Source organism: Meriones unguiculatus, chromosome 6, assembly GCF_030254825.1.
Source record: "Meriones unguiculatus strain TT.TT164.6M chromosome 6, Bangor_MerUng_6.1, whole genome shotgun sequence".
Lineage (NCBI taxonomy): Eukaryota > Metazoa > Chordata > Mammalia > Rodentia > Muridae > Meriones > Meriones unguiculatus.
The window spans coordinates 128,407,652-128,430,570 of record NC_083354.1 but is presented as its reverse complement, the minus strand read 5'-3'; the positions used below and the strand labels follow the sequence as shown (position 1 = coordinate 128,430,570).

The following is a 22,919-nucleotide window of genomic DNA, read 5'->3' as shown; positions in this document are numbered from 1 at the left end:
GTCTAGATAAAAAGAAAACTAAAAATATGTTTTGTTACCACTTTGTAAAGCCTATTGAATTTGGCTGTGAATGAGAATCTAATTGTCATCCGTTCCTGGTGGAGCCTCCTTAACCACTATAGCAGTCACAAAGCAAGTCAGCTGTAGTAGAATATAATTCTCATGGAAAGAAATAATGACCAGCAGATTATTTCATCATTTATATTTGTTTTTTTTTTAATTGTGTGTGTGGTGGGGGGCATTTATGTGTGGGCACATGTACCTTCAAGTCCCTGTAGGTGGAAATTGTGAGGCCCATCCTTTCCTCCCACCTTTACATGAGTTATGGGGTTAAACACAGCCTGGATTTCATGGAACGTGCCGTTACTTGCTAAGCCACCTCACTAGCCCTACGCTTGTTATTCTTTTCATTTATCTTTATTTTATCTGCATGAGCATTTTGTCTGGATGCATGCATGTACTTCCTGTGTGTCCGTGGACCTATAGACAGTTATGAGTCATCCGGTGAGTCCTGGGAACTGAAGCCAGGCTCTTCCAAGAGCAGTACATGCTCTTGCTCACTAAACTGTGTCCCTCCATCCTGTCTGTGGTCCTTCTTGATAGCCTCCTTCTTGATAGCTGCTTAGAAGAAACAAGGAAAGCCACAAGTACTTACGGGAATAAGGATGGCTTGACTGAAGCCTGACAGCTAGTTCTCTAGTTCTCAACAACGGGGACAGATTACTCTCCTGTTTTTCCTTTATAAGCAAAGAAAACCTTCTTTTTCACCATGCTTGTTTTCATGGGACTAGCATACGCATATTATGTGTTGAGGGCAGAGAGACCCATACAACCTAGAAAGCCCAGAGTTAGGATGCCCTATTGACAGTGTCACACTCCTCAGTCAATAGTGAGAAAATCTAGAATGTTTTCACAACTCAGTAGCATTCAGCAGCGGCCTCCCTCCCGCTTCCGCGTGATTCGAGTGATCAGTATTGCTTTGGTTGGGTTGATTAGACTTTTTTTTTTTTGAACGATTTTTCATTTCTTTTTGATAAGCAACTGTCAAAAGAAGAAATCCATTCCAGTTGTTCAAATAAGAAAACCTGCAGCTAATAAGGTGTAAAAATGCAAAGATGCAAGATTAATAGTCCTGGCAGCACAGCTCCAATCAATACCCCTCCCCCACCAAGTGTCATGTTTGTGACCCTCAGCTTAATGAAGCTCCGTGTTCTATCCCTGGACTTCCCAGGTCTGGGTTCACTAGCCTCTGCCTAATTTCTGCAGCTCTTTTCCTTCTTGGGCTCATCAGGATTGCTTGAGAAGTTCTGAAAAAGGAAAACATGGCCAGGGACAACCACATGCTAGCTGAACATGAATCTGAAAGTGAAACACAGTATAAATGGTTTTTTGTTTGTTTGTTTGTTTGTTTTGCTTTTGTGGGAGGGGTACTTTATTTATTTATTTATTTATTTAGACAACCTGTTCCAAGTTGACACCCAAAACTTATTTGCGAAAATGCAATAAAAATTGTATTGAGCTCTGAAGCTCTGTAGGGAACAGCACTTGCCTTCCTTGGATTGTTGGGGATATCTGTGATGCCTGGGGTTTGGTCTGGAACTACTCATACAGCTAAGGGTGTCTCAAGGAGCTGGAACCATCTGGCAGAGTCTTTACTGTAGTCCTGTTATCAACAATAAGGCTGGGGCGATGTCAAAGCCATGCTCGGTTGCACCTCTCAGTCAAATACCAACTTACACATTCCTTTCCATTTATGTTGGGCTTTCTCGGAGTATGGTGGCTCAAGATCACCAAACTCCTGTGGAAGTTCCTTACTCCTGGAACAGATAAACGACACTGCTGCAAGGCTGTGGCTGTAAGGCCTTGAATGCACCCTGCCTCGGGAGGTACAGCCTGTGAGGCCCAGGAACGAAAAGAACCTGAAGGAGAATGACAGTTCATGTGCTGAGACATTTAGAAGTCGATTCACTGAGTTGGTTGCAACATGCAGCCAGAGTTGTGACCAGCCGAACTCGTTCTTTGTAAACACTGGAAACAGAGCAAGGTCCAGCTGGGCCAGGTGGAGACACAAGAATACAGTATGTTAGAAGGCTCATGGCCATCGTTCCCGGAGCAAGGGGAGGTTTGTCGGTGATGCGCCTTGCTTGCCTCACCCTGAACCCCATGTGTACGCATCAGAACTATGAGCCAAGTACCATCTGGGTGATCATTTTACCAATCAGTAAAACTAAAGTTTAAAGATTGAGCAATTTGCTAGAGCACAAGATTTAAAAACGCAACAAGATCAGATCGCCAAACTCAGTGTCTTAATTCCAAACTGAACTTCCCGGGTGGAATCCATAAATCAACCGGGTGTGGTGTGTGTGTGTGTGGTGTGGTGTGATGTGTTGGAGTGGGGGTGGTGTCAGGCACAGAGTGGTGCTTCCACCAAGGACGGAGTAGACAAAACTAGACAAAACTCAAATTCCTTCTTTCTACTCGTAGATTCCCCTCGGCTGTTCAGGACAAAAGCCGGTCTGTCCTGTCCTGTAAGCTATCCTGTGGTGGGCAGGGTCCGGGAGGTTACCCCTGGCATGTAGCTAAGGGAGTGCCATGGCCGGGGAATGCTCGCAGGCAAGGGGAGCTTGTTGCTAAGTGCAGGATGAGCCTGATCCCCCAGTGAGGCGCAGTCCGCCTGGGAAGGGGGCGGCGAGAGCTAGTGTTGAAGCCGAGAGGAGGGAGAGGGAGGAGAGTCCGCGCTGAGCGGAGGGAGGCACGCGCAGCGGAGGAGCAAACACCCACTCTCCTCCGAGCCCGGCGGCGCGGCGCGTGGAGGCAGCAGCGGAGACAGCAGCAGGTCAGAGCGGCTGCATCCCGCCCAGTCCGTCTCCGCCAGCGTCGGGGCTTCGGAGGATGGAGGATTCCCGGGAGACTTCGCCGTCCTCCAACAACTCCTCGGAAGAGCTCAGCTCTGCCCTACAGCTGTCCAAGGGCATGTCCATCTTCCTCGACGTAAGTAGAGACGAAAGAATTAGGTGGGAGCCTTAGGCATCACCCCGCTGAGAGAGGAGGAGGGGTCGGGGCAGCTGCCGGCTGCTCGCGTTTCTGCGCTCAGACCTCCACCCAACCTCCTATCTGCTGTCCCCCAGAGAATCCTAGGCAAACGCCCGAGGAAGGACTGCCACCCAACTTGTAAAGCCCCGTCCCAGACCTGCAGCTTTGGTTACAAGCGTTAAGGAGACCAAAAAGTTCGACTTCCCATCAGCCTGGGCTTTTGTCAGGGGTGGAGTGGAGTCTCCTTTGGGCTGAATAGGACTTGGTTCCGGACTCCTCCGTGCAGCCCAATTTGCTGCCAGACACCGGCACCCTTGCCTGTGCTGGAGAGGGCTGATGGAAGCCTTGGAAACTGGGATGCCCCTCCAGCCTCTCCCAGCTGCCACCAAAAACAATCTCTTTGAACGTATTTGCTTTTCATTTTACAACAGTATTCAGGGTCGCTTTTATGAGAATGCTCTTTTCCTCTTGGTGCCCCTCCCTTCCCTATCATTCTCTTCCCCTGTGCCTAAGTTGTAATTGCTATCATTACCTTCTCTTCCAGCTTTTGACTGCTTTCCCTTTGGTCCCATTCCTTGCTTGGAAATTGGCTTCCTTCCTCCACATCTCTAACATGACCATTCTTTTCTTTCTGTGCTATTTTTTTCTACCCTCATGCTGTGATTTCTCGCTCTATAGCAGGTTTGGATCTTATTTGGTCCTGATTCTGCTTTGCTTTGTCCTCTGCTCTTTCAATTCCCTGTTTCCCACCCCAGTTGCCTTATTAGGCTCCCTAGCTTTTCAGTCCCTGGGTTGCTTGCCTTCTGGGTTCCGACTCTCAGCTCACTGCTGCTCACTTGTCCAATTCACTCGGTTCCAGCAGGTAGTGGCTGGCGGGGGGGAGGGAGGGAGGAGGCAATTCTAGCCACTGCTTCTTTGGCATGATGGAAAATGGGAAAAGCAAGCCAAGAGCCCTGCCCTCCCTCTTCTTTAAGCCATCATTTCTCATTAAAGTCCAAGGGAGTAGGAGGTGGGCCAGAGGCCAAATACACTAGATTGCAAAAAATGAAAAATATGAGAAAATCAAATACAAGTATCATAATGGTCAGAGATTTTGAAGCTAATGGGGAGAGCGGCAATGAGTCCTCATTTTGTCTTGAGTGGATTATCTAGACTTTTTTAAAATTAGTAGAGTAATTCATATCAATAATTAAAACATATAAGACACTTAATCAAAAGTTCAATCCCACCTCTTGGAAGCCTTCAACCTGTATCACCATGAAGTTCCAACATGAGATTTGGGCTTTGGGAGCCAGCCATTTTCTCCCCATAAAAACACAAGTTTCTGATTTCCACTTTTTGCCTCACCAAATTGTTATAGCTTTTTTTTTTTTTTTAATCTCTATATAGGTTCAGTGCATGCTTTAATTAGCCAGTGTTATTTCGTTGTGCTCTGCCATTCAGGACATAATCCTTGAGAGAGGCACCAGGCTGGGTTATGTAAAGACAAGACAGCACAGGTGGGAAGGGTCAGGAGGAAATTCTGACCTTGCTCATCCAGACCATTATGACGAAGAAAACTAATCTGCCCAGAAGTTCGTTCTGATGTCAAGTGTGACCCCCATTCTTTTGCGCTTAATTTCCGCTCTGCCCTCCAAGGATGCTGAGGGCTACCCGTGGTTTTACCTTTATCACAGGTCCATGTGATGCTGTGGTGAAGAATGAGTTGAAACGCTAGAAGAGCAGAGTCAGCCATCCTGACTGACTCACCCTTCTAAGCCCAAGTGTTCAACCACAGTTTTCTAAAAGGAAAATTTTAAATCTCATTTATCATATGTACACAGTTGTTCCCAAGTTATGTAAACAGTGCAAGGTCCCAGTCCTGAAAGAACGTTCAGCTATAAACAGGGCTCCCTCACCTTCCTTCTTAAGTCTATTTCCAGAATTGAAAACAAGACGAAACAACAACAAAAATAAAACCAATCTGATTAACATGCTTGTTTTTCTTTGAAATGTAGTCTCAAAAAAAGAAAAAGAAAAGATTAACTACAGTTGGATTCTTTTCCTCAGATAGAAAATATGTTGTTTACACATTTGTGAGTTATTTTGCGAAAAAAAATCTAACACTCTGGTGAATTGTGTGACATGAAAAAGGATCGGTTATTTAGAGATCTCTGAATTATTCATTTCTGGATCTTGTTGGTTTTAGCAAAAACAAACTGTGAAACATAAATACATTGCTTGATTTGATTAGATTTAGTATATTCGAGTAGCACTGCTAAGAATGGTCGCTTTTTAATTCTATTCAAATCATAGGAACAGGTGGTAGCCGCTACCTGTTGTAGATCAGAAAAGACGTGAAACCACTGGGGGACTTTTGCACCTCACAGACTAATTTCCAAATTTTGGTAGAACCGAATCCTAGTATTTATATTCAAGTACCATTGAAGCAGTCAGTCTTTAGACTTCTTAGAGGAATTACTTCAACCTCATCTGAGGCTACTGTGAGTGACATGGCTAAACTGGCAAGCTGTTTAAAAGCTAGAGATAAACGGTTGACATGGCCGTGAACATTTTGTACCGTTGTTGTCCTTCGTTTCATTTTTCTTGTTTACACTCAGCAGGTGCTGTGTTGTCATTATGGGGTCACATTCTAAACAACAAGGGAAAAAAAGGACACATGCAATGTACATTTGAAGTACTATAGTATGTCAGTGTTCCATGTTCATAAATTCATAAATAGTTATAGCTAAATTCACAAGCTAACAAAGGAACTGCATAAATATGATCTATATTATGTTTCCCCTGAAGGGGCATAATTGCATCTCGCTTTGTCATAACTGTTTGTGAATACCTACTGAGGACGAGCCTTAGAAGACCTCTCCCACGGGCTGGTACCCAAATATGCTGGCATCCTGCTGTTGGTTATGTTTACACAATGCACACCTGCTAGTCATGAGACAGGACCAGAACTGGTTCCAATATACAGCAACACAGGAAGACCAGAAGGCGACAATGGGTTTCCTTTCTCACTGCTGTGCTATACTTCTCCAAGCTGCGTCATTCCGGATCATGGAGAATAAAGTCACATTTAAAATGCTAGGTCCCTGGTGCATATAGTCTTTTAATTAATCTGCTCTGCGACTGCACAGTGGGGGGAGTGGGGAGAGGGGCCTTCAACTCTGCTCCTGATGCAAGAGAAGTTCCAAAAGAACTGGAATTCTTTTGCATCTCTGTTCATCCAACGGTGTGGTCCTCCGCAAATAGATTTCCTTTGACTCTTCTTTTGTTCAGTGTTGAACATCTGACCCACGGTCTTGTGCATGCTAGGTAGGTATTCTACCTCTGAACCATGTCTCCAGCCTCTCATTACTTTGATGTGAGAAGAAACAGGGCCTTCTCCATTTTACGGGTAAGGTGGAATTAAAGCTGGAAGGTCAGTAAAGAAAGCAATGCCTTTACAGTTTGATAACTTGTTTTTTTTTTTTTTTCCCCATCTAAGTATTAAACATGCAAGACATGTAGCCTGGATGGTCAGAACTTGGTAAAAAAAAATAATAATAAAAGAGTAATAGCTTCTTCTAAAGGTGTTTGATGCAAAGGCTCAGCACGTACATGTTTGTGTGAGATGTCATGGATGCGGGATTGCAGCTGACACCATGATTCTATGACTGAATTCTGCTATGGCGACACGTCTCCTGCCTGGCCAGTCGCACATGCACACTGGACTATTTGAATGTGATTATCCAGTTTAGAAAATGTTAAGTGAAAGAACGGTAATGGCTTTTGCCGTGTTTTTCCACACAGGGCTAACCCTGGGCAAAACTGAGAAGAATGGGGTAGAATGTACTAATGGCATTTTAGTCGCGTGTTTTCCACTGCCAGCTTCACTGCAGCTCGAGGGCGACCAGTGCTGTGGTTCCATGCTATCTATTCGGTGTCCAGGCCTGTGCACCAGGACTCACATCCTCATTATTTCTTCTGTATGTCAATTCATGCTCTATGTGAGCTTTAATTTTCTGCCGAACATCCCAGTTTCCACGGATTCCAAGTGACTGACAGCGCACTTTATCTTGCATCTTAACCTGCTCTGAGGCACTTGCTAGTCCAGTGAATGGTGACTTTTGCACGCTTTTAAGATAATGCTTAATGGATGCCCTCTATAACTTGATGTGAGAAATAAGAAATTTCACTTATTGGTATCAAAGAATAAAAGGAGTCTCTACAACAATACGTTAGTTACAGCAAAGCACAGTACTCCTCATAGTTGAGCTTCCTCCCTGGACATTGTTAAGTTTATTTACTATGCCTCTAGTGATGGCAGCTGTTAAGATTAGCCAACCATGGTAACACTGCATACTGAACTCAATTCTCATACGCAGTGCTTTTTTTTTTTTTATTACAGTTTGAGCTCAGAGGCAAAATTTGCAGGAGAGGCAGCTCTACCCATATTTAATTACAGGAGTTTAACAACATGAGCCACTGTCTTAATTTCATCTCTGAGAATGTGAGTACTGCCTCTGGTTGTATTCCATGAAATGATGGGAGTCCTGGATCCACCCCTTCATGTCTGGTTGCTTCTAGTCTAGTCATTTCACATTCTTGAGGACACATAGAATTCAAAAGTCAATCCTTAGATCAGTCAAAGATAAGAGATGAGATGTAATTCATGCCTCCCCGACTCAGCTGCAGCTTTTCGACTTTGGCAAACAAGAAGGCATTGTCTGGTGGAAGAACTGGTCTTCAAAATCTCGACTGGCAACTACACCGAGCAGGCAAAACAATGTGGTTTCAGTCCGCTCTAAGCATGCCTCTTACAGCTGAAAGTCATCCTCTTGTAATAATTAAATTCATTCTGTGAAATGAAGGACCAAATTAGGTCTGATGGTTAGAATGGCACCCATCTGTTGCTGGAAAAGTTCCATGGATGATATTTGTTAGAAATAATTTTGGTATTTTATCATAGAAGACATTTTAGTGAACATTAGATTTATCCATACCTAACGTTGGTGAAGCCAGAAGAATGAAAGGAGAATATTTTTCCTATGATAGAATGAAGAACATAAGCAAAGTAGTAATAAAAATTATTGCCTGTGTTTTAAACTGTTCGCCAAGAAGTGACAATGTAAAAATAAGAATTGTGCTGGTTATTTAGCTAAAATTAAAGCTTACTCAGGAAAAACAAGCTCCTCAAGGGTTCTTTCCATATAATTAAAGTTTGCATTTACAACACAGTGGACCGTCATTCTCTGCAGGTGTGTATGGCATCCAGTTGGATTTCTGCCAGTACCTAGATCACATGGGGTTAATTTGATGGCTCCTAACAGAAAGAGAGAACCAAAAAATGGTCCAAGGTTTAAATATGTAACAGTATATTGGCCTTTGTAATAAACAGCTGAGGGCTATCTCCTTAGTGACTAGCTAGGGGCTCACAGAGCACCCTTGGTTCTCCTAAGTATCAACTCAGCTCTCTGAGAGTTGTCTCTGAGTTTTTGTCTTTTTAGAAGGTCATCACATTAGGACCCATACCTCATCATTGTCTGACTGCACCAAAACAGTACCCAATTCCAAATAAGGTCACATGCACAGGTACTAAGAAATGAGAGCTTCAACACCTGTTTTCAGGAGAAACAAAAAACACAGTCCAGCCACAGCATGTATGATAACAGTGTCCAAGGGCAGCGCCTTGTGTATTTGTATCTTTCCAGGTGTAAATCCAAAGTAGCATCGTTTATCTTTCTTGTAACTGTTCAAGCAAAGCCTGTTATTTACTGGCCCTAAGGTGCTCCTGACACATCAGATGTCAGTGTCAGAGAAATGTGATATTCTGTCAGGCCTGCATGCTCTACCCAGCCCTTAAACACAGACAGCTAGAGTAGAGGAAAGATGAGTGTAGCAGAAAAATAGAAAACGTTACTACTGAGTAATGACTACCAAATGGCCAAAGAATCGCCGTATATCAACACACCTCACAGGCCGTCCAAGTAAGATCCAGAATAAGATATATGGGCTCCTATTTACCAATCATTTACTGTTTCTCTCTTCTGTCTTTATGTCCTGTTTCATTGAGATAACAATGTACATTAGAGTGCCTACATTTAAAATATAAACTTTTCTAGTTTTAACATAGGAAATGTGGAGGTCCCTGGAATTTTCATGGCTAGCAACAAAACACTGTGCAGAGAGGCAAAAATGGAAGTTTGGTACAATATGACTTAGCCAAACTGATTCAAACTTCGGGATTTTGATACCAGGCCAGCTTTAGACACATTTAAGTACAGCACAATTTTGGATAAAAATTTCCTGGAAACAATTCTCCCAATACCATATGCACAATAAAGCTGAAGTCATGAGTACCTCAAAACTCTTTTGCAAAGTGCTTGTGACCTCTAACATGAAAATGGGTCCTGTAGCCTAAGAGCCTGGGATCTGGTGTGGTCTCTGAGGGAGATGGCATAGAGGTCAGCAGGCAATAAAGAATGTGTGACCTATCCCCAAAGGATGGACTCAGTTGACTGAGAAACAAAGATAAAGGTCTAGGGAAGAAGAGTCTAGGATAAATGTGTGTGTTTGGGGGGGGGGGGTTGGGTGAGGCCTTGCTCTATGGATAGCAAAGGTCACCAGGTTATTGTCAACATCCACTCCCAGCCTTCTGCATGTGAAACAGGTTTACATTTTCTTCATTGAGGAGACATTCCTGGTGATTAACATTCCTGGTTATGCTAGCTAATGCTTATCTGTGAGTACTCTTCCCCTCTACAATGAAACAATTACACTTGAGATAATTTAGTTTCTTTCTTGTCCTCAACATTTTCTGATACAGTTTTATAATCCATGGCTCTCAGCCTTGACCACTGTTACACACATCTGCTCTCTGTCACTAAATATTCGTGTGCATTTAAAAACTGTATATACCTGGACTTGTACATAGGCATTTTTGTGTCTAGATTTCCTACTCAGCCTAATCATTTTGAGATACATCCAGATTTTTACATGTAAGATATTTTTTTGGTAGCTGATTCTTTTTAAGTTGCTCACTAGCTCCTTACTGTACTGATCACACAACTTGTTTATCAGTTTATCTGTTGATGGACATTTGAGTTGTTTCCAGGTGGGGAAATATTCAGAAAAGGAAAATCTCAGTTGGAGAACATTCACCTGGCATTAGAGTTTTATTTGTTTGGTGATAGGTGAATTATGTGTAAATATAACATTCTTTGCAATATTTAGGAATACAAGATTCCCCCTCCCCTTTTTTCTGCCAATCCTGGGACCTGAACCTAGGGCTTCACAGAGGCTAAGCAAGTGCTTTACCACTGACCTGGGCCCCTGCATAGCATAAAAAAATATGATAACACTTTTCTTCTTTTCTTTCCAGATACTGAGGAGAGCAGACAAAAATGGTAAGACCAAAATTCTACAATTTCTATTTATTAATTCATTATATTTTAGACTGTATTTTAAAGAAGAAAGTAAAGTGCAGAGTCCTGGAGATTGATGTATAAAATATGATTTTAACAATCGTCATCATTTTCATCAAGTATATGTCTCCAGATATTCATGAGTAGTTGGCGAATGAGTTCAGATTTGACAGCAAGATGGAATTTATGCCTTTGAAGTGAGAAGTCCTGTTGTACATGGCCCGTGACTTCTCCCTTTAAAGCTTGAAAAGAAAATCATAGCAACAGCAGCTTTGATCCATGGACTGTATTGGGCTGTGTGTTTAGTCTTAAGGGTTCTAAACTAGAAAGCTTTTTGAATATAAATGTGTTTGGTACCAGCATCTAGGCTCACCGGTTTCACAGTGGCCTAAGGAGTTTCCAAGGCACTGTGGCATGGCTGTCCAGAAACAGATGGCTTACTCTTCTACCTGAAGCAGGGGAAACTCTTATCCACAGAGACACAGGAGTGAGCGTCAGCAAACCAAAAATAAAAATGTACCCTGAAAATTTAGAAGTGGCTTAGCTAAATCCAATTATGAGTTCATAAGTATTTTTTTACCCCTTGATTCTTCTAGAAGTTTCATTCCATATAATCAGGGCTTATTAAGGTTGTGATTCTTCTAGAAGTTTCATTCCATATAACCAGGGCTTATTAAGGTTGCTCTGCCTGAGTACTGCAATACAGGTGTATTACTCATAAGAGTGGCTTGGCAGTTTCGGGATACAAAGGCTTCTTTCCCATTCTTAAAATCTTATCTTCAAGGAAAGATTGCAGTCAGATCTGACCATTAAAACATGTTATCTAGTTTGTCCTTAAGCACCCAGATCCAAAAAAGCTTTTATGACACTGTGCTCCTTTCTCTTTTTTAATTAAATTTTTATTTTTTATATTAATTACAGTTTATTCACTTTGTATCCCAGCTGTAGCCTCCTCCCGATCGCACCCTCCCTCCCTCTCATCCTCCCTCTATCTCCTCCCATGCCCCTCTCCACTGATAGGGGAGGTCCTCCCCTTCCATCTGACCCTAGCTTATCAGGTCTCATCAGGACTAGCTGCATTGTCTTCCTCTGTAGCCTGGCAAGCTTGCTCCCCCCTCGGGGGGAGTTGGTCAAGTAAGTGGAAGAGGGACTGTCTCTGACATGAACTCAGTGGCTAGTTATTTGACCACTGTACCCCTTTCTACCCAATACCAAATGTCCAACCAGGAAGAGCAGGAAAAGGATCCCAGTCTGGTTATATAAACCTTGAGAAGAATATCAGAATATTTTGTTTCAAATTATGTTGCACCAATTGTTATAGTATCAGTTCAAGAGTGCCCTTTACTCACTTGTATCATTTCATTACTCTGGAGGATGGAAGCGAAGCTGCTTTCATTTTGCCTTCTTGTCTGATCATTTAGCTCTTTGCCTAATACCAGCCGCAGTGGTGCTGGAGTACAACAACAAATTAGTCTTTATTTCATCTTTTGCCTGTTCTGATACACCTGGATCCCTCTCACTTCAGCTTGTACCTTTGTTTCCTTGGATCCCAAAACACTGATTAAGGCCTGTTATTACCTTTGTACTCATTGCTCCTCTTTCTGTCAATACTATCATACTTCATAATGATAGTAAAATCCAGTTCCCATAATCCATATTCACGACAAAAATCATCTGACAAATCAATTCACACGAATAAGTTTAATGGCTGATAGTAACCGCACGTTTCGTGCTACATGGAGTATTCGCCTGTTCTTCCAGCCTCACAACCTTCATTTCCAACATCCCCTCCCCTTAGTGTGATTCCTTTCTGTTTCCTACTCCTTTTCCTGACGTTTGGTTCCACCACAGGATCAAAACCGCCCTCTCCCTGCTCTTACCTCCCAGTCTTCGCCGGCGGGCGTTGACCCTGCAGTACTTTAAAGCATACAGTGTCCTAAGCATTTCTTCATTAGCCTTCCTCCGTGATACTGGCCTGGCTTTACCACTGCTTATCATGACACGCCACTCCAGGCAGTGCACGGCCTTGCTCAAAAGGCATCGTATCTAAGAAGACTTCCCTATGCTGCAGGGCCCTGCCCATTCTCTGAGTTCCTAACTCTTCCACATATACAGATCGGTACAGAGAAGGGCTGAAGTTCATCCTAAGAGAGTCTAGCTTCCTCAGCCAAATTTGCTTCTCAGAGCAGAAATCTGCATCACCACGATGCCCAGCAAGTTCTTTACATGTGTAGGCAATTGTTTAATGAGTTACTAGTGAGGATACTCTGCCCATGAAACATTAATCTGTTCACTTCTCTCTGCCTTCTCGACCTTATTCTTCCTCCTGACTCTTGCTGTAAAGTTGGGGGATTCTTAGAGGCAAGCAGGTCTGAGCTCAAATCGCCATTATTCCACCTTATAACAACTCCGTGGATGCCAAAAACTGTTGTAAATAGTGAGGGAGATGGCATATGGAAAGCTTCTGCAGTAGTGTCTGACACACAATAGCAACTTAATTTCCAAGTTGTGAGCCCTTTTGTGTCATGATGCGTGGCTCTGTGAAGCAACTGGTGACCCTTCAGTAATTACTCCTGCGGTGGGAGTTGGTGGAAAGGAAACATAAGGCTATTTACCTGACATACTAAGCTGAAAAAAAATTAGAGGGAGAGATCTAATGTAAACATGAAGATTAAAAAGAGTAGTCATCTTTCTGTACCATGTGTTCATCGTGTTCTCTGTTTACAAATAAACAGCTATTACGTGTATTTGCTCTCTTGTGATGGAGACCCTTGTAGACAGCTTAACTGGTGCTGAAATAATGAAAGAAATGAGAAGCAGTTAGCAGAATGAGAGCTAGCCTGCCAGAGGACAAAATTAGCATTTGGACTCTCTGACATAAAAGAGAAGCTGACGGATAGATGGGAGAAAATACATGGGATTAGCTATAATAATGGTGTCTTGGTGAGATTTTTTTTTTTTGGTCTGGTTGTTTTTTTTGTTTTTTGTTTTTTTCGTTTTTTTAATCACAGGCTAAGATCTTAAGCAGAAAGGCAGACTTGAAAATAGTATTGCTTAGGGGACATACTAGTGCTTTGATCTCAAAAGCCCCAAATTAAACCTAGAAATGAAGAACTCTGGAGAAGCTTCCACAAACGTGGGCTGAATGAAAATGGAAACAGTACATGGATATTTTTCAAATGTTTGAAAAATATTTAGTTAGTAATTTTTGTTTAAGGACATTTAATTGTCAGGATAGGATTGCATATATTCATGGTATATAGCATGATGTTGGGTTGTATGTATTCATTGTGCAATGGCTACCAGAAAATTGCTTAACACGTTCATCACTACCCAGAGTACACAACAGGTCCCAGAACTTGCTCATTTTGTGACTGAAGTTTATATCCTTCTAACAACATCACCTCACTTCTCCTACACCCAGCACTTAGCAACTGCCACTCTACTCTGTTTCTATGGGTTTGACATTTTTCAGATTCTACATATAACTAAGATCACAGGGTGTTTATTGCTCTGTGTCTCAGCCAAAAGATTTTCTTCAGCTTAATTAAAGGCAACATGAAAGGCTCCTAGTGGTGAGGAGTGACATCCAGTTTATCTTGGTGATCTGCACTTGCTCAGATCCACTGCTGTTCTTGTCATCAAATAGTTAGGGATGAGAAGTGGTTCTGGCCTCTGTGCAATGGCTAGTCTCTGATGGGTTTGCTCTGTGCTGTAGTTCTTCTCTGGCTTTTAGTTACTCTAAGTCTGTGAAGGAGAGCTGTCAGAGGTTCATGAGACTGAGCCAAATGCCTGTCATGACATAAGTTCTCAGCAAATAGTTATGAATATTGTAAGAAGGGATTCATCAACAATTTGACCTTGAAAGCTGAAGAAGAAATTGAATTAGATGAATTATTTAATCAAGCTGTACCCTGCTTTTTAAATATTTCTAGCAATTATTAACAGCAACTAAAATTTTTGGTAGATTATTATAGCCTGGCATCAGTCCCACATTCTTAATATACATTGTCTTAAATAATTCTGAATAGTCCACCAAGTAGATATTTTAATACTGTAGGGAAAACAATGTGAGAAAAAAAGAGCTCTCGTCTCTTGTCTCTTTCTCTGGCTAGTTTCATGATGTTGAGCAAGTCATTCGCCTTCCCTGTGTCTCTTCATCCATGAAGTGGGTCAATGGCAGCATTCTCTTACAAAGCTGTCTTGAAAATTAACGGGATACTTTTGAAGGATTTGCTTTTTATTATTATATATTACCCATACACGATAATGGATTTCATTATGATACTTGATAGTGAATAAAGTCTTCCTACACACACTCTGCCTGTCCCGTCTCACTGATTCTTTCTCTATCTCTTCCCACTCTGCCCCATTCTTCTTTCATGTCTTTTCTTCTCCTCTTACTTTTGGTGACCTAATGAGTTTCATTAAGATTGCTCACAGGAACGTGTCTTTCCCTCATGACAGGGTGCTGACAGGCCCAGTCTTCTGTGGCCCTTGTGTGTTTGCATACCTGCTGTGAGTTTAGGAGAACGGTAGACGTGTAACTCTAAAATCTCAGCGCTCCACATTGCTGCCCCATCTTGCTCTGAGTCTTTCCACATCTTCTGCAATGTTCCCTGAACCTTGGGGCAGAACCAGATGGAGGACAAGCATAACACAGGTGGCCTTCCCAAACCATTAATTCTCAGTACTTTAGCCTTAGTGTCACTGCTGATGGAAAAAATATTCTTTGACCAAAGTTGATAGCAATACTCTTCTAAGAGTATAGCATTGTTATTTGGAATGTAAGTTGACAGGCACATCATGATCACTTAGCAAAATAACAGTGGTAGCTTCTCCACTAAAGCCTACGCCTTCCTACCCTGTCCATGGCTACTACTCATGTTTATGGTACTGTTTGTGAAACCCTTGTGCAGAACAGGCATCAAATCCAATCTGAAAGCAATAGGTTGCCTCCATGATAGATGTGCCACTGTTTCACCAGTGAGCTCATTTTACTGCTGTGTACTTAGTACTGTGACATACGAGATCCACAGCTTAGTAAGGCTATCGGTGACAATTCTCCCCCAGTAGTGCAGTGCTAATTTCAATCTATGTAACAGTAGCTCATATTTGTAGGTATTGTTTCTAACTTTTAAAATAATTATTTATTGCAATTTATTCACTCTGTATCCCTGCTGTGGCTCCCTCCCTCGTCTCCTCCCAACCCCACCCTCCCTCCCTCTTCTCCTTCTATGCCCTTTCCCTAGTCCACTGATAGGGGAGGTCCTCCTCTCCTTCTATTTGACACTAGCCTGTCAGGTTTCATTGGGGCTGGTTGCGTTGTCATTTTTAATGGACGAAATGAAGCTAGTATGGTTAAATAACTACCTTTGAGCTGCGCCATAAGCTAACAACTAGACCAGCATGGTGAATAGATGCCTTTCTTACTACAAATTGACTTGTTTATTTATTTTCTTGTAATATACATTGTTACGGGTTCAGGAATAGACATACACTGACCACTCAAACACTAAACTCAGATTGATGGAAGTTTATTGAACACTGAACAAAGACTGACCAGTCAGAGCCATAATCTAGGCTCGGGAGCCAGACTATGACACCGGTCTATTTTTAAGGCAGGTTTTTTTTTATACAAAAACAAACAAACAAACAAACAAACATAGCCAGCTAACAACCAGGTAATCAGGTATAGGAAGTGAGGGGCAGGAAGCAGCATTACATATTTTGATCAGCCAAACAATCAATGTTGTTCCAAGTGTACTGTATTGTATCTTAGTAGCTAGACAAAGCACTTTAAGCGGAATGGCTGAGATTTAGGGTAGGGGAGCTCTTGGAGGCTTTCCAGTTTTCTGGGAGAAGGGAACACAGCTGGATGTTGTGATCTTTAACTCAAGCAGAACATGCATTTATCACCTATTGTTTTATTCTAAGTAGCAAATATCAAGCTATTGAATTGTATCCGGGACTCAGGCACGTAAGGCCTGAGAACTTGAATTTAATTTTACTTCATGATCAAAGTGGAGACTTGGCGGCAAAATGGCTTCTGCTATGCTAAAGGTGCAGCAGGTGTTAGCAGAGGAGCTACAGTTATGCTAAGAACTAAAGTCGGTCTCAGCAGAGGGGCTAGAGAGTTTAAATGGTTAAGCAAGTTACAACATACATATGTATTTGTATACATTTTAGTGTGTAAATACATGACTATTAATTGTAGTTGTAACACAAGTCTACAAAGGTTTGATGTTATGTTTTTGTAATACATGAGAGTTACATTTATTTAAAGTGTTAAATACCTCATAGGAAAGCTGAAAAAGGTATAACTGAATGCCTAGCAAATCTCCAGAAAATAGTATTAGGTAAGAAAAATCATGGACAATAGCTCATGTACCATTTGTATATTTTGAAGACTGCATTGGATCATAGTCAGTGAGTATTTAACTGAATATATGAGAATTGATAAAAGCCTTTCAAGTTCACCACCCAAATCTTGATTTATTTTGACTCTTCATGAAAATAAGTAGGGCCTAGAACAAAAGTTCAGTACGCAGGGATTCTTTACAGAGAGGTGAGGTTTTCATATATCACCCTTGGAGCCTTAGAATGGTCTATAGTCTTCTGAAACTTGGTACCAAATCTGTGCTTTAATGTGAACTACACAGACAGTTGTCTCTCCCAAACCCTTCCGAATGGTTCTCAGGGATATGACCCCAAATAAAATGGAAAGGTTGAGATGGATGCCCCAAAATTAATATTATTAGCACAGAGTTGATTTTTATCATAATTTCTCACTCTTGTCTTAAAATGAATGTGAAACTGAGAATTGGACAGTTACCAGATGGACTGTCAAATAACTCTGTGCCCACGACTTTTCTCAGGTGTAATGGAGAGTCGCCCAGACACCTACTACCCTGGAAGCCAGAGCCATGTCTATTAGCAATGAGTCACTTAATCTCTCCCCTAAGAAGGACCCTGTGAGGAGCAGCTCGCAGCACTCCTGAGTGTGGGAAGAACTCCAGAGTACAGCTTCTGACTACAGTGACTTTTTTTTTATAATAAAATAAGGGGAAGCAAGTTTTCTGTTTCCATAGGACATTTTCCTGAAGCATACAGCAGTTTCACACTCACAAGTGTGTTACTTTTTTTCCAGAAGCATAAAATGGTGAAAATTCTGATCTCTATGTAGCAGGACCCAGATATCACAAAAGGAAATAGAAAATCTAGATTCAAACTTCTGAGCCCAATAAATGGCCAAGGAATGCCCAGAAGTAAGGACCCACTATACAGCAGATCCAGAAGTATACAGAGCATAGCATTCACCCTCAAACTTGAATTCAACCTTATATGCACACGCAATTTGCCTCCAGTGGTTGATTCTATTCCTCCTCCATCCCTGAGGATATGAAGCATGATATGATAGTTAAGCTTATGACCTGCAGTTCCATGAACTGGATTCAAATCTTTGTTTCACTTTCCTCTTATGTCTCGGATAGCTCCCCTGGCTTCTTTGTCCATAAAATGAAAGCAAAGATAGTGGCTTTGTTACATGAATGTGAAAGACAGAGATAATGCCTAGAAGCCTTTTGCAATGGTGTCTGACTGTCAGGAAGTCTTCAGTAATGCTATCTAATTTTAGTCTTCATCCTAATCCTTCTGCTTAGTCTTGGGACTATGCCTCTCAATATCTTAACCTCTCTCCCACTGATGGAAGGTAGATACCACCATAAAATCTGGAGGTTCTGTCCAAGATGACCTTATTACCATCCCAGAGCTGCTGAGATGACCAGGCCTGCTTTGGCCTGGCCATTTAGCCTTTCCTGTTGTTGCAAACCAACCATCCTAGTTTAAGGTGTATACATTTGGGGTTGATGACATATACATAAAAAAAAAAAAAAACTTTGAGATGTGTTGTTGTTGTTCTATACCGAAACCTAAAGGAACAGAATTGAACTTTATTTATAGCTTTTGAAAGAATTAAGGGAATTATGTGCTGTGTCATATATGTAAAACTCCTTAGCATTCAAATTTTATGCCATGCCATTTATTAATGATGCCCAAAGTAGCCTGTAATCAATATGTTTCTTTAAATGTAACAATATATTTCCATAACATGGTTCAAGTGTTACATGCCTTGATCCAGCCTTGAACTTGTTAAAAACCAGTCCTCAAGTAGGGGCTAACAGGCCTTTGGTTTTTTTGTTTGGTTGATTTTGGTTTTGGTTTTTGTTCTTTTTCAAGACAGGGTTTTTCTGCGTGGTCTTGGCTGTCCTGGACTCACTTTGTAGACCAGGCTGGTTTCGAACTCACAGAGATCTGCCTGCTTCTGTCTCCTTGAGTGCTGGTATTAAAGACATGCACCACCACGCCCGGCTAATAGGCCTTTGTTTTAAGCTGTCAGACTTTTGTCTCAGCCTAGGAGGCTGAGGGAGAGGCCAAACATCTTGTAAGTTCACCATCTTTATTTTCTAGTTATGTCCTCTCTCCCTATCTGTCCGCCTACAGGGAAACCTACCCACCTCCTAGTCCTTCATCCCATACTCCCAGAGTCATCCTAACTCCTGACAGGAGGCCGGGGCACAGACTGCACAAACTGCTTTCTAGCTGACAAAAGGGTGATGGAATGGGTGGCAGAGGAGGGTCTACACAAAGGACCACGGTAACACTAAACAGACAGCAAAGATCTACAACAGTAAGATGGCCGTTTGATGACAGTGTACATCTTCAGAGCATGCTGTTTCAGTGAGATACCCAGCTGTCAAAGTGTCAAAGTCACAGGTTTGGGGAACTTTGCTGGACAGTCCTATAAAAAAAATTAAAAAAGATCTAATAGGATTATATTTGTCCTTTGCATTTGATTACGTCTGATAATGACCTCAGTAAATGGCAGCTGGATTTTACTCTGGTTTGGCCCATAGTGTTTACTCCTGCTGGACATTAGGTCTGATTCATGTGCAGAGGCTTCTGATGCTGAGAAGGCATAGCCAATAAGACAGCTATTTCAACTGACTTCTCTTACATAGCTTCCAGGCATTTGATTCTTAGGTGTCTGTTCTGACAGACTGCTGATTGCACAGTTGAAGCTCTTATTTTTGAGGGGGAAATATACATTTGAGTTAGACGTGAATTATACATTATAATGACGTGGTAGAAGTCTTCACTGCGCTCTACAATGGAGTAATCTTTCCTTTTGTGCGTTCAAAATCCTTCCTTTGCTACTCATTGTCCACAGGATAAAGCCCAGATTCTTCAGCAGGGTATTACCTGCCTGCCTGCCTCCACTTGTGCCTTAAGGACACGAAACTCCAGACCAGCCATCTGTCTGTGTATGTAAATGCATAGCTCTGTCTGCTTGGAACAACTTTCAAGCCTCTGGTTTCCCATCAAGTTTATCTTTCCCATCCAGCCCTCTCTGAAATTCTGTTTGGCATGGTATGCTAGCTAGTTTATGTCAGCTGGACACCAGCTAGAGTTATCTGAAAGGAGGAAATCTCAATTGGAAAAAAATAATGCCTCCATAAGATCCAGCTCCAAGGCATTTTCTTAATTAGTGATTGATGGGGGGAGGGTCCAGCCCCTTGTGGATGGTGCCATTCTGGGCTGGGGGTCCTGACTTCTATAAGAAAGCAGCTGAGCTAACCACAAGGAGCAAGCCAGTAAGCAGCATCCCTCCACTGCCTCTGCATTAGCTCCTGCCTCCAGGATCCTGCCCTGTTAGAGTTCCTGGCCTGACTTCTTCCAATAATAGACTGGAGGTATAAACCAAAGAAATCCTTTCCTCCCCAACTTGCCATCCTGTTTCATCACAGCAATGGTAACCCTAAGCCAGCAGAAGAATTATTCATAAGCAAGGGTCAACTTGTCAAATCTTTTTGACACCTGAAAGCATAAGATAATTATGCCCATATACTTACCTCATGGGACTGTTGAAATTGAACTAACATAAAAATGTCACAGGTGATAAATATAAACTTTAAAAATACTAATGTTTCAGCCAATTACACTTCATTCTTCCATCTATAGCATCGTGTATCTCATATACTTACCACATTGTAGAACTTGTATGTGGATGTGTTCTTTTGCTATCTAAGAAGTTACATGGTTGTATAAATGGAATGCACATACATATTCCCTGTGAGGACAGGGAAGGTACATGCCATTATGCTTAGTGGCATCTGTAACTTCTGACCTCTTAGAGGTATTTCATAAACATTACAAAACAGTTGTGGTACTATGAAGGGAGATGTGGCTAATTTTTACCTGGGATGTTGAAGAAAAGTTTAGTTCATCATCTTGAGGGATTAGGGAACATGTGATTCAAGGGAAGGGAAGGGATCAAGAGCTGAATCATAAAAGCTGAGAATATGGAAGAAAGTTTATCAAGTTGCAAAAGTATATACTGAACAGTTACCATGCTGATGCCTGAAACTCAACATCTAATCTACCCTGCTCCTCAGTAGCCTCTGCCGTCGGAGGACCGGGCCACTAAGCAGCAGTGACCCTAACCAAAAGCTTTAACCACTTCCGTATTCCCTCTCACCTAGTAACTGTGTGCAGTTCATTAACAGGCCCGTCAGTTCACTGTCAATTCCCGAGTACTTCTCACTCCACGTGACCCACTCCGGCCCAGAGCCTCTGTAGTCTTTACTTGGCTAGCACACCATAAAATCCCCCAGAAGATTAAATATCAATAGATCAGCGGTAAGATGACAGTGATGACAGTGTGCATGTGACATTTCTGATTTATAATTAGCAAAGAATTATTAATTAACTGAAGGGCTGGGGAGAAAGATGAAGGAGTTCGACAGCAGCCGCTGTGTCGGCGGTTGGTGCGGAAAGCACGTCCCTGCTTTCTGGTTTACGTAGCCAGGTAGGCCATAAGCCTGCTTCACAAGAGCTCTCCTGTTAAGAGCTTGATTCGTTGCGGTATTTGTATCACTTTTATTTATGAAAGTTCCAACAAACATCTGTGATGTTTCTGTGTTTCCCATGACATCTTAAATCACACATAAATAGTTTTACAAAACTCTGAAATGTAAGTGTTTATTACCAAGTTCTGTGTAATCTCGAGAATATTAGTTCATGCCTCAAGTGACATTGTTGTACTAATAATAGTAAGCAGCTTAGGAAAGCACTTTTTCATACCAGGCGCTTGACGTCCTTCACGAGGTTCCACAGGGAAGGTGGCGCTGTTATTCCAGTTTTATCCATGAGTCATCCGAGACTAAACTCAAGGACACAGGGCTTGTAAATAAATTTTCTATCTAGAGTCCCTTTTAACCTGAGAGTCTTAGTGCCTAACATCAGCACTTCATTGACTGTGGCTCCTCTCTGCAGCAGAGTTGATCTGTTCAGAGTAGAAATACTGAGCTGCTATACTACATAAATAATACTCAGTAATTCAAAGTAACTTAAGGACAAAGGCCAGAAAATATGGAATTATCCTGACTATTATTATACTGAAGATGCATGGTATAACAGAGATATGGAACCACAGAGGAAAAATGTTAACCTTGACTTTTCTAGTTTTTTCATTTACATATACACAAGATATTTTAATCCATGTTCTTCATTGCCACATAATATCCTAGTTGTTGAGAATAAAGGGAGGAAAAGATATATAAACCGTAGGATGCGTTTATTAGGCTGTGATGTAGGAGAATTAATCTCTTTGAGTTTATCCCCTTGCTTTTCAGGTAGGAATCATAAGACCTAGTCTCTAGGGTAATTAGGAAGAATAGGAAAGGTAAGTCCCCATGGGTGGTATTTAATATTGTAAATAATCAAAACATGTCAGCTTCCCTCACTAATTTTCTATATGTCATAAATATATGATTTTCATTTGTAGATTCATTATGAAAGTCATACTGTACCAACAGTGAGCTCTTGCTGGACTTACTATGTATTTGTGAAACAAAAGGGATCCCTTTTTAAATTTGTACCTAGACTTGAGAAAATTAATTAATCAATAAGAAGCCTTTAGTGATGTGAGAAGGGGGCAGCAGTTGGATAGTGATGACCTGTAGGAGATGAGTGTCATATTGGTGAGTGAGTCATGAGCATACAGAAGACCGAAGAACAATGTCTTCAACGATAAAAAGATACCCATAAGCTAGATGAGTAATACACCCATGGGAGCATAACGTTTCCGAGAAGAAAGTTCCCCAGGCTTAAAGCAGCCTAGGGAGGCTTATGCAATAATGGTTCTGCAGTAATTCTCTGAGGAAGGGTAGACATTCAGAAAACTAAAGAAAATCAAGAATGGATATTCAGTTAAGACCGATTCAGTTTAAATTAAAAAAAATTAAGAGTTTAACAAAAGTTGGGTAATTGCCAGTTTTTAACATTGAAACACCTGTAACTGGTTATAGCTTCAACTCAGCCACATCCAAGAGTTCAGAAAACTGCGCTCCTCTCTCTCTCTCTCTCTCTCTCTCTCTTTCTCTCTCTCACATCTATCTACCTACCTACCTACTTACCTATCTATCT

At 41.7% G+C, this 22,919-nt stretch overlaps 1 protein-coding gene across 2 annotated transcripts in view; it reads left to right on the top strand.

Annotated features, from left to right (window-relative positions):
* The first annotated feature begins 2,514 nt into the window (after nt 1–2,514).
* The window catches only part of Necab1 (N-terminal EF-hand calcium binding protein 1), a 165,212-nt gene continuing 144,807 nt past the window's right edge, over nt 2,515–22,919 (top strand). Inside the window, exons 1-2 of one of the 2 annotated variants that reach the window (XM_060386022.1) lie at nt 2,515–2,991; nt 10,391–10,415. In XM_060386022.1, the coding sequence (XP_060242005.1) occupies nt 2,893–2,991; nt 10,391–10,415 (124 nt within the window). In that variant the 5' untranslated portion in view covers nt 2,515–2,892. The remainder of the gene's footprint in view (nt 2,992–10,390; nt 10,416–22,919) is intronic. The other variant, XM_021652365.2, reaches the window with a different exon arrangement.